Here is a 12570-nt window from a genome sequence, read left to right on the forward strand (position 1 = left end):
GAATATTGCTCTACATGAAGGGAAAATGTACTGTTGGCAACATTCGTCTGCCACGATCAAGGTTATGGTGGCTATGTTCAGATAATTCTTGTAATGCTCAAGTAAGGGTACAGTTCCCTTCTCCCTTCACATTACGTACATTGTGGGTTGTGTACATGACCAAAGTGGTATTTCCAGAGTATTGTTTAGTATAATAGTTTGAAAGAAATACATAAGGACGGTACCTCTTTGGTAGACTAACGTAGTGTTGGCGTAGTGTCTCTTCATGGTGAGGGATGACATTGAGGCGCCGAATAACATGCATGCATGCTTCCTATCGTGACAGTTGTCTGATTATCTATAATATCAAGTCGTGTATAGTTTCCGCACTATTCCTTTCGTCGACAACATCAGGTGAAAGAAGCATTGATTAGTATCGACAGGCAACACTTGTTTTAAAATCACGTAGATGCCTAGCGCGGGGTATATGACATGGCACAGCGAGTTATTGAATATCTTGCCCGTTGACTATGCTTTTGCTTCAACACAGCTCCAGGTATTCTAACACAACCATGCGGACGTTTTATAAACTTTGAATGATTTTCCCTCCAGTGGTGTTTCAATTTCGGTTTAGTGTTCAAGGTGTAGGTGTTTCTTTCCAAAGCTGTATCGATTCTATTGTCTTTAGTTTTCACAGTGCACGATTCTGTTGTCTTTGGGGTTTCACAGTGCAAGATTGTGTTGTCTTTAGTTTTCACAGTGAACGATTCTGTTGTCTTTGGGGTTTCACAGTGCAAGATTCTGTTGTCTTTGGGGTTTCACAGTGCACGATTCTGTTGTTTGGGGTTTCACAGTGCACGATTCTGTTGTTTGGGGTTTCACAGTGCAAGATTCTGTTGTCTGGGGTTCTCACAGTGCACGATTCTGTTGTTTGGGGTTTCACAGTGCACGATTCTGTTGTTGAAGGTTCTGATGTCTTCCAGATTGCACAGATTCATGGTTCAATGTTATGAAGTTTCTCTTCAAAGATTCAAACGATTAGCTGACAAATAAAATGTGTTGTTATTTCGCTTCCCTCGATTTGAAATTAATATTCCAAAGTTGTCTTTAGTCCATTATAGCTTGATTCAATGTGTCCATCTACCAGGATTTAATGATCAAAATGACTGCAATGTGATGACTTCGGGTTGGCGTTCATCTCACTGACCGCCGGACTCACACCTGATGCTTTAAAGGAAACAGCAGGCAATCCCCACTAAATGTCCGCTCTTAATATGTGTATGTGATCCCTCTTCAAAAATATCACATTGATCGTTATGTCGTCTCCAGTTTCTCAATTGATCTCAATATTCAGGTCTTCCTCAGGCAGGTAAACGTTTCCCATCACAGAGTAATATGCTCCAGAGGCAGACGTAGATATCTCAGATGCGAGAGACGTAGATATCTCAAACACATTTAACCTTGTATCGCAGTCACATAGTCTTCACATAATGGACTCCAGGCATAGATCTCTTGTCTCTCTGGGCCCTACAGTGTCTGTCTATACAACGTGACGCTAGCTGTGTACACTAAACCATTAGTCTGTGAGTTGTCAGCTGCCAAATAAATGTGTGATCAGCCGTTCTGTTTAATGTATAGAGATACGGTATATTTTACCTCAAGGACAGCCAATTACCATAAATACTCGCGATAATAGATGAATTTTGAAGGTTTAATGCATTTCATTAAATTGGAATACATATCATTATACTTCACGTAAATGAACAATACCTGATGGCAACACATGTTCTGATTGACTCACTATGATAGTCCGATGTTTTCCAGGTATATGGTTTTACATACTGTAGTAGTTGGGTGAGAGGCTGAACGTTACTGCGGCCGCTTGTAAATATTCCAGTCTGAACCGACCAGTCAGTTGACATGTAATGGTCCACCGCTGTGGCCACGCCACAATTACTGCACCCTGTCCAGAGTGGTTTTAATTAGGACAATGGCTGTCTCGTCTCATGTTAATGTTTAAATACTTTTTCCAATTTAATTCAACATAGAAACGTTCTTGCAAGAATGCATTTGGTATAATTGTTTTACAGTGACGTGATATATATGATTGAAACTTGCCCTCATAACAATTTCTGACACTACTTCAGACAACACCATTAACACCCTAAAGGTACCATGGACATTTATATCGCGAATTGCGGGGCCATATAAAACCATGCGCTGGTCGAACCTGGACCAGACAAACCAAAGTTCGAAAGTGTAAAGTGCGATGCAGTCAAATCACAAAGGAATGATGATCGGCTGTTCATGAATATATAAACCACTAACGGCCCTGGTGATCACTAATTCAAATAATATGAAACATCTACAACCGTTTTGTTGATTAAGGGCATGAAGAGATGCATAAGAACATATTCAGCCAGAAATCCCAACAGTGACCCTATAACCTTTTAACTGTAGGTGGGGCGGTGGGGTAGCCAAGTGGTTAAAGCGTTCGCTCGTCACATAAAAGACCCGGGTTCAATGTGTGAGGCCCATTTCTGGTGTCCCCCGCCGTGATATTACTGGAATATTTCTACAAGCGGAGTAAAACCATACTCACTCACTTTAACTCTAGGTCGTAGTTAAGTGGATAGCGCGTTTGCCCGGAGAGCGGAAGGTTGGTGGTTCGATCTCCACGTCATACCAAAGGATGGTACTTGTTCCTGATGCACGAATTTATTTAAACATAGACGAATAATTGAAGCCATGGTTAAACTTCCATACAAGTACAGCATAGCAGTATTAAAACCCACTTGGATTTTACCCCACGAATATACCCAAAACAGCCATGTTCAGACCAATACATTTGAAGCTGATCTCTACGCGTACGCTGTCGTGTGTCTAGATCCTTGGTGACACAAATTGACCGACTGTGCACAAAAGGTGAACTACACACCTCGTTCAGCAGATCCGCAGGCCCAGCCTCGAGGGATTCAGATCTAATCATCTTCACAACACATGCTTACAGCAACCAAACAGATTATAAAAGATCAAGATTTCCACGATAGCATACACGTTATCACTGTCATGTCTGAACTCTTCCCGTGTCAGCATGTCACATAAACAGGTTCACTAATTCATCGGTCATACAGTTATGTACCAAAACTGTAATTAAAATCACCAAAAGAAAAGATTTAAACGTTTTTCATGAAACTTCGACACATAGAGATTACAATAAATTTAAATGTGTTGGTGGGGCATGGTAGACCTTTCATTTAGTAAATAATGTTCCATATTTCTATGGGTAGATTAATTTTTCTACTGCCACCAACCACATAACATGTTCTATTGCTGCAACTAGCTCGAAACATCTGTGTACTGAATCGTTTAAAAAAGGCTAATCTGAAAGAATTATGCATAGCGTGAGTTTATTCTTGAATGAATTAGCTTGGCATGAAGTGTTATATAGTGGTGAACGTCTGTTCATGTGACAATTGTTTCCTCTTTTCCCTTTCTGCGTATATAAATCAATGGCTGCATTCTGCTTTGTAGCTAACCGCAGTCACTGAGACCTTTCATATATCGATCTAACTGCACGATAATATTATGAACAAAACACCAACAACGTCGCAACGATTCATCGGCAAAACCCATCTTGAACACAGCCAGCGTGTATCTATGAACCGCACAGGACCACAAGTCTTTTAAATGCGGAGGACCAGATGGGCGTGAAGCAGCAGTCAGTATTTGTAAAATCAACATCACTTACAACAAGTATGCGTGTGTATACGTGCGCGTACCATGCGCGGGACAATGGCAGGCATGTGCCGTGATGTGACCGACCCCAGGATCAGAGCTCGTGTGGTTGGTACTTCTCACCTCAACTTCCACACATTACCATACACCAGGCAATCTATATAAGACCTGTGTGTAGTTTCCCTGACTAATATATGGTAGTTAAGGGGCTAGTTAGTAGTGCCCACTCCATCTTGGTATAATCTCCCTGCATATACTTCGCATAAATAACTCAATCTTTCAGTGGCTCAGAATTTTGACGGCAAAGTGGTCAGAAGATATATGCAGTAAACGCAAGTGTAATTTATCGTGTTGCTTATTCATATATATAACCACATTACAGTTGATTACAAATAAATAACTTTTCAATAGTTTACATAGTTAAGAAAACTTTAATAATGAAACTACCTCTGCTTCACGTAAATGGGTTTTAGTTACATAGAAAAATTAGCAAAATAAAACATCGGTAAATCTATGGTTATGACCTGTGACAGTCCTGCTACAATCGCTGTATAGAACCAAGGAACGAACATGTATGTGGTACTGAGAAGAGAGAAGGGAATCCTGACGAGGTTCAACATCGAGTCATGACAAACGGATTAGTTGCCTCCAACTTGTGCCTGCTCAAACAACAAGTCAAAGAGCCCCTGTTATCAAATACTAAACCTACAAAATGTTACCTGGGTCATGTTTCTGTACTGGAGATCTACTTGGCGCGTGAGACACGGTACGTCAAGGCGTCCTCGGCAGCAGGGAGTCAGTCAAGGCTAAATATTTAATACCAATGCTTTCGAGACGAAGGCGAACCTAGGGATCAATGCACTTGAGATGACAGGGCTAAAATATGGACTGAAGAAAGGAGAACCGATCGATTTATCGGAAACAGGCGTCTGTTACTGCACTGAATCAAATGTTAGTGTAGAAGTGTGTTGTATACACATATGTAGAAGTGTGTTGTATATACACATATGTAGAAGTGTGTTGTATACACATATGTAGCAGCGTGTTGTATACACACATATGTAGCAGCGTGTTGTATACACACATATGTAGAAGTGTGTTGTATACACACATATATAGCAGTGTGTTGTATACACACATATGTAGAAGTGTGTTGTATATACACATATGTAGAAGTGTGTTGTATACACATATGTAGCAGCGTGTTGTATACACATATGTAGCAGCGTGTTGTATACACACATATGTAGCAGCGTGTTGTATACACACATATGTAGAAGTGTGTTGTATACACACATATGTAGCAGTGTGTTGTATACACACATATGTAGAAGTGTGTTGTATATACACATATGTAGAAGTGTGTTGTATACACATATGTAGAAGTGTGTTGTATACACACATATGTAGAAGTGTGTTGTATACATATATGTAGAAGTGTGTTGTATACACACATATGTAGCAGTGTGTTGTATACACACATATGTAGCAGTGTGTTGTATACACACATATGTAGCAGTGTGTTGTATATACACATATGTAGAAGTGTGTTGTATACACACATATGTAGCAGTGTGTTGTATATACACATATGTAGCAGTGTGTTGTATATACACATATGTAGCAGTGTGTTGTATACACACATATGTAGCAGTGTGTTGTATATACACATATGTAGCAGCGTGTTGTATACACACATATGTAGAAGTGTGTTGTATACACACATATGTAGAAGTGTGTTGTATACACACATATGTGGCAGTGTGTTGTATATACACATATGTAGCAGTGTGTTGTATATACACATATGTAGCAGCGTGTTGTATATACACATATGTAGCAGTGTGTTGTATACACACATATGTGGCAGTGTGTTGTATATACACATATGTAGCAGTGTGTTGTATATACACATATGTGGCAGTGTGTTGTATACACACATATGTAGCAGTGTGTTGTATATACACATATGTAGCAGCGTGTTGTATACACACATATGTAGAAGTGTGTTGTATACACACATATGTAGAAGTGTGTTGTATACACACATATGTGGCAGTGTGTTGTATATACACATATATGTAGAAGTGTGTTGTATACACACATATGTAGCAGTGTGTTGTATATACACATATGTAGCAGTGTGTTGTATATACACATATGTAGCAGTGTGTTGTATATACACATATGTAGCAGTGTGTTGTATATACGCATATGTAGAAGTGTGTTGTATACACACATATGTAGCAGCGTGTTGTATATACACATATGTAGCAGTGTGTTGTATATACACATATGTAGCAGTGTGTTGTATATACACATATGTAGCAGTGTGTTGTATATACACATATGTAGCAGTGTGTTGTATATACACATATGTAGCAGCGTGTTGTATACACCCATATGTAGCAGTGTGTTGTATATACGCATATGTAGCAGCGTGTTGTATATACACATATGTAGCAGTGTGTTGTATATACACATATGTAGCAGCGTGTTGTATACACCCATATGTAGCAGTGTGTTGTATATACGCATATGTAGCAGCGTGTTGTATACACACATATGTAGCAGTGTGTTGTATACACACATATGTGGCAGTGTGTTGTATACACACATATGTGGCAGTGTGTTGTATATACACATATGTAGCAGCGTGTTGTATATACACATATGTAGCAGTGTGTTGTATATACACATATGTAGCAGTGTGTTGTATATACACATATGTAGCAGTGTGTTGTATATACACATATGTAGCAGTGTGTTGTATATACACATATGTAGCAGCGTGTTGTATACACCCATATGTAGCAGTGTGTTGTATATACGCATATGTAGCAGCGTGTTGTATATACACATATGTAGCAGTGTGTTGTATACACACATATGTAGAAGTGTGTTGTATACACATATGTAGAAGTGTGTTGTATACACATATGTAGCAGCGTGTTGTATACACACATATGTAGCAGCGTGTTGTATACACACATATGTAGAAGTGTGTTGTATACACACATATGTAGCAGTGTGTTGTATACACACATATGTAGCAGTGTGTTGTACACACACATATGTAGCAGCGTGTTGTATATACACATATGTAGCAGCGTGTTGTATATACACATATGTAGCAGTGTGTTGTATACACATATGTAGCAGCATGATGTATATACACATATGTAGCAGCGTGTTGTATACACACATATGTAGCAGTGTGGTGTATATACACATATATGTAGCAGCGTGATGTTTTTACACATATGTAGCAGTGTGTTGTATACACACATATGTAGCAGTGTGTTGTATAGACACATATGTAGCAGCGTGTTGTATACAGACCTATTATGTGACTGACATTACAACATCAATCAGCTAGGTGGAGGCTAGACCAAAACGCCAAGCACCGATTCAATGATTAAATGAATTAGACACGAGTTATCCTAATGGTTAAAGTGTTCGCTCATCACAGCGAAGACCCGGGTTCGATTCCCGACATGGGTACAATGTGTGAAGCCCATTTCTGGTGTGCCCCGCCGTGATATTGCTGGAATATTGTAAAGGCGGCGTAAAACCATACTCACTCACTACTCAACTAAGTTCCTTTGCGGTTATGTATAAATTTCGAAATGGAGAATCAACAGCGAAATAAGAGGAATCAACATAGGTTCTATACAAACCTTTTCGTCATTTCTATGTTACATTACGCTGCTTAAAGTATGGTATCGACAGTGAGCTCTGAACTGCCACATTGCTATTATCAACTATATCATTCAAACTGACACAGAACAGGGTGTAATGCGTTGTACTTTGACTGGACGTTTAGCTTGTATAATTATCAGATAACGGCTAGTGTTATCCATGAGATAAACAAATCCGATAAACTAGGTATCCCGATCCGATAAATATGCAAATGAGGTCGACTTGAAGGAACTACTTTTAAGTCCCATTTTTTCTCAATAAACTATTGACTAACGTTCCCAATATCTTCAGATGTGTTTTCTTTTTAAAAAGACATGTGACACCGTGTTTCTGTCGACATATATGAATGAAAGTTATTTTGTACTATATCCTAAAATGGCCTGTTCACTCAGTCATTATGTTCTTGCGCGGTTTCGGACGTCACTTCATTCTGTATTATGAAGAAGGCACTTATATGATAAGGAGATTATTTCCCTCGTGTATTTTCGTATCAAAATGTACATAATGCTCGCCAATTTGTATTCCTGATAAAACGCTACGTATTTAGATGGGGGCCGTAGAGTTCCGTAGATTTTAAATCAGTTGTCCTCTTCATTAATGTTTAATCTTGCGGAAACTCACCAGAATGTATCGATCATTAGTTCCTGTGTCGTACATTACTGATAAACAACGGTAGCATTCACATCTTAACATATCTAAAAGATCACCATGGCAGCCTGAACATATCAACATGGCAACCTGATCACATCACCCAACAACCTGATCATATCACCATGACAACCTGATCACATCACCATGGCACACTGAACACATCACCACGACAGTCTGAACACATCACCATGGCAACCTGATCACATCACCACGACAGTCTGAACACATCACCATGACAACCTGATCACATCACCACGGCAGACTGATCGCATCACCATAGCAACCTGATCACATCATCATGGCAGCCTGATCACAACTGCCATCAACGAGTGACATCAACGCGGAGATGCAGACAGCTAGTATAAGCGAGCTGCGCATATATGCTTCAGTGTCGTGCTATTGTTTCCAGGTTAACCAAATACACCGTGAGCGTGACGGATCCCCCAGCCTCTCTCGGACCAGTACAAACACATACAATGGAGAAGCTGGTTGAGATAGACTCGACGTGCGTCCCACTACAAGCCTGACACTGTGGAGTAATGATGGGGGATGTAGCATCTGTGTGGCAAAGTCATAAATGTCAATGTCACTATTATTCACATATCCCATTACCGCACGATAGCCATCACACAGATATGCACGGGCCAATATGCTACACCGATCTGGAATACATTACATCCCTTACAATTGTACATCATGACCTACCTTGTCAATGCCTCCCTTGTGAAATGCTGATGTCGTATGTCAAACGAGGGTCACCTCAGCTTTGTCAATCTGCCCGAGGGTGCGAGCTGCGCCCCCCTTCGCGCGCCTCACTTGAAAATACCTGCCAGTCACGGGCCTCTGGCTATACCTAGGAACAGGTTTCAATTGACGAGGTATGACATATCCCCAGGATCATTACAGGTTATTATCATGTCTGGATCCACACGTAAACATTGCCTTTATTGACCTGACTATACCCGCGGCTCATGTCATTGTTTTTTTACAACAGATAGAACATTCACTGCATAATAATATTGCCTGTGTTTGGTGATAAGAGAGAGCGAGTGCGTACCGTATCGCACACTAATGTGCTTCCATTGTGTGAAATCAAAAGAATAACGGCAAACACAATCATGGCTATCTATTTCAATGGTACTCGGCGGTTACTTTCGGCGCAGCTGTATTTACTTCTCACATGTATTACTCGTTGAATACTGCATATTGAGAGACCATGTACAATTGGACAAAGAATGGGGGAAATGGACGTTGAAGAAGTATACATGTAATTCCAGTGTTGATACATTGGGGCATCACAACCAGCGAAATTGAAGGCTGCATGTATTACAATACATACCGTTAACATAGTTGCATGTAATTTGCATATACCGATACCCCCCCCCCCCGCCCCCCCCCCCCCTGCCCCCCCCCCCCCCCCCCCCCCCCCCCCCCCACACACACTGGCTCTCGTCATTAAGGGGCTAAACCAAGCACTGGACGGCTCGGTGTCAGCATAACTAAAGTGTCTTAGTTGGGTATTCGCTTTGAGACTTCGGCATGGTCTCTCAGTGGACTAGCACTATAAAACCGGCATTAGTCCGGACTAGTAAAAGCGCACACACGCACGCACACACACACACAAACACACGCACGCACACACACACACAGACACCACCACACACACAAACCTCTACACACACACACATACCTCCACACACACACCTATCTCCTCACACACCTCTACACACACATACCTACACACACACATACCCACCTCCACACAGACCTCTACACACACATACCTCCACACACACCTACCTCCACACACACCTCTACACACACATACCTCCACACACACCTCCACACAGACCTCTACACACACATACCTCCACACACACACATACCCCCACACACACCTCTACACACACATACCTACACACACACCTCCACACAGACCTCTACACACACATACCTCCAAACACACACCTACCTCCACACACACCTCTACACACACATACCTACCTCCCCCACACACCTACCTCCACACACACACACCTACCTCCACACACACACACCTCTACCTCCACACACACACACACACACACAGAGACCTGCCCCCCCCCCCCCCCCCCCCACACACACACACACCTCCTTCCCACACAAACATACACCTACACACACACACACACACACATTCACGCATAACCTGTGTGTGATTCTTGCTGTGTGTCACATACGCTGTTACAGTCATTATCACAGCCTGTAAATGACACGCATGATACGTGACTCTTCTTGTAGGTGAGTAATAGCCTGTGTCTTACCTGGGTTTGTAATTTCCCCCGAGCGAGCGTTACGGTGTCTCCCGCCAAGTATCTAGCTTTACAACCCGATGTCGTTCACGCTCTCAGAGTCAATATTGTCAGTAAATGTACAGCTGACTCCAAGACTATCTAATACGATCTAACCAACCATGGTTGATAAATTAACCCTTTGTCTCATAGCCGTCATCATGAGGATAGACATGGAATGTTGTTCACATCGAGTAGATGTCGAGTTCAGTGATGACAAAACGTCTTTCTCGTGATCAGTGTATGCGACACCCTTTATGCGTCCTAAGTGTGTGAGAATTGGTTTGATGTTTTGGCAGTAGTCGTGCCAGAATCGCTGCTTACTACTTAGTTGGTTAAACCATCCTGTGAGATGTGTACTGCCTGAAGTGGATTTTTGCCATGCACGAGGTAGCTTTCCACGCTGTGTGCTCATGAAATATTCATGCGCCGAGACAATAAATGGTTTCATTGAACAATTTAGCGATATCAGCCTCCAAAGCCTCTTCATCATCTGTTTGGTGATTGAGAATATATGTGCTGTTTTTTCAACATTTAATCAATATGTTAACATGGTCCAATTGGGATTGTGCGGAAACGTCACTGACATAAATGTTGTGTTCAGATTCGAATGCCTGAATGATGAATCAGTCGGCTTGTCTAGCAGTTGGTCCAGTCGGCTTGTCTAGCAATTGGTCCAGTCGGCTTGTCCAGCAGTTGGTCCAGTCGGCTCGTCCAGCAGTTGGTCCAGTCGGCTTGTCTAGCAGTTGGTCCAGTCGGCTTGTCCAGCAGTTGGTCCAGTCGGCTCGTCCAGCAGTTGGTCCAGTCGGCTCGTCTAGCAGTTGGTCCAGTCGGCTCGTCCATCAGTTGGTCCAGTCGGCTCGTCCAGCAGTTGGTCCAGTCGGCTCGTCTAGCAGCTGGTCCAGTCGGCTTGTCCAGCAGTTGGTCCAGTCGGCTTGTCTAGCAGTTGGTCCAGTCGGCTTGTCCAGCAGTTGGTTCAGTCGGCTTGTCCAGCAGTTGGTCCAGTCGGCTCGTCCAGCAGTTGGTCCAGTCGGCTTGTCCAGCAGTTGGTCCAGTCGGCTCGTCCAGCAGTTGGTCCAGTCGGCTTGTCTAGCAGTTGGTCCAGTCGGCTTGTCCAGCAGTTGGTCCAGTCGGCTCGTCCAGCAGTTGGTCCAGTCGGCTCGTCTAGCAGTTGGTCCAGTCGGCTTGTCCAGCAGTTGGTCCAGTCGGCTCGTCCAGCAGTTGGTCCAGTCGGCTTGTCTAGCAGTTGGTCCAGTCGGCTTGTCCAGCAGTTGGTCCAGTCGGCTTGTCCAGCAGTTGGTCCAGTCGGCTCGTCCAGCAGTTGGTCCAGTCGGCTCGTCCAGCAGTTGGTCCAGTCGGCTTGTCCAGCAGTTGGTCCAGTCGGCTTGTCCAGCAGTTGGTCCAGTCGGCTTGTCTAGCAGTTGGTCCAGTCGGCTTGTCCAGCAGTTGGTCCAGTCGGCTTGTCCAGCAGTTGGTCCAGTCGGCTTGTCCAGCAGTTGGTCCAGTCGGCTTGTCCAGCAGTTGGTCCAGTCGGCTTGTCTAGCAGTTGGTCCAGTCGGCTTGTCTAGCAGTTGGTCCAGTCGGCTTGTCCAGCAGTTGGTCCAGTCGGCTCGTCCAGCAGTTGGTCCATGCTGAATAACAGAGTAATGACAAGGACGCCAACCAACGACGGAAGAAACCATACAGGCATCAGAAGAAACCATACTAGTGACGTCAGTAGAAACCATACTTGTGATGTCAGAAGAAACCATACTAGTGACGTCAGTAGAAACCATACTAGTGACGTCAGTGGAAACCATACTAGTGACGTCAGTGGAAACCAGATTAGTGACGTCAGTAGAAACCAGATTAGTGACGTCAGTAGGAACCATACTAGTGACGTCAGTAGAAACCATAATAGTGACGTCAGTAGAAACCATACTAGTGACGTCAACAGAACCAAGATTACTGACGTCAGTAGAAACCATACTAGTGACGTCAGCAGAAACAAGATTACTGACCTCAGTAGAAACCATACTAGTGACGTCAGTGGAAACCAGATTAGTGACGTCAGTAGAAACCAGATTAGTGACGTCAGTAGAAACCATAATAGTGACGTCAGTAGAAACCATACTAGTGACATCAGCAGAAACCATACTAGTGACGTCAGTGGAAACCAGATTAGTGACGT

General features: G+C 42.9%; 1 protein-coding gene across 3 annotated transcripts in view; it reads right to left on the reverse strand.

The window, feature by feature from the left end:
- Positions 1–10453, reverse strand: part of LOC139467563 (carbohydrate sulfotransferase 15-like) — a 30381-nt gene extending 19928 nt beyond the window's left edge. The window contains exons 1-2 of one of the 3 annotated variants that reach the window (XM_071249099.1): positions 10374–10453; positions 8776–8923 (exon numbers count right to left, since the gene is read on the reverse strand). Coding sequence is in view for 1 of the 3 variants with exons in the window: in XM_071249097.1 (XP_071105198.1) it covers positions 225–300 (76 nt within the window). In the remaining 2 variants the exon portion in view is untranslated. Of the gene's footprint in view, positions 1–224; positions 1470–4436; positions 4529–8775; positions 8924–10373 lie in introns of those variants that run through there. The other 2 variants (XM_071249100.1, XM_071249097.1) reach the window with 2 other exon arrangements.
- Positions 10454–12570: the final 2117 nt, after the last annotated feature.

The sequence above is a fragment of the Haliotis cracherodii genome, unplaced genomic scaffold, assembly GCF_022045235.1.
Source record: "Haliotis cracherodii isolate W230 unplaced genomic scaffold, xgHalCrac1.p SCAF_2, whole genome shotgun sequence".
NCBI classification, from domain to species: Eukaryota; Metazoa; Mollusca; class Gastropoda; order Lepetellida; family Haliotidae; genus Haliotis; species Haliotis cracherodii.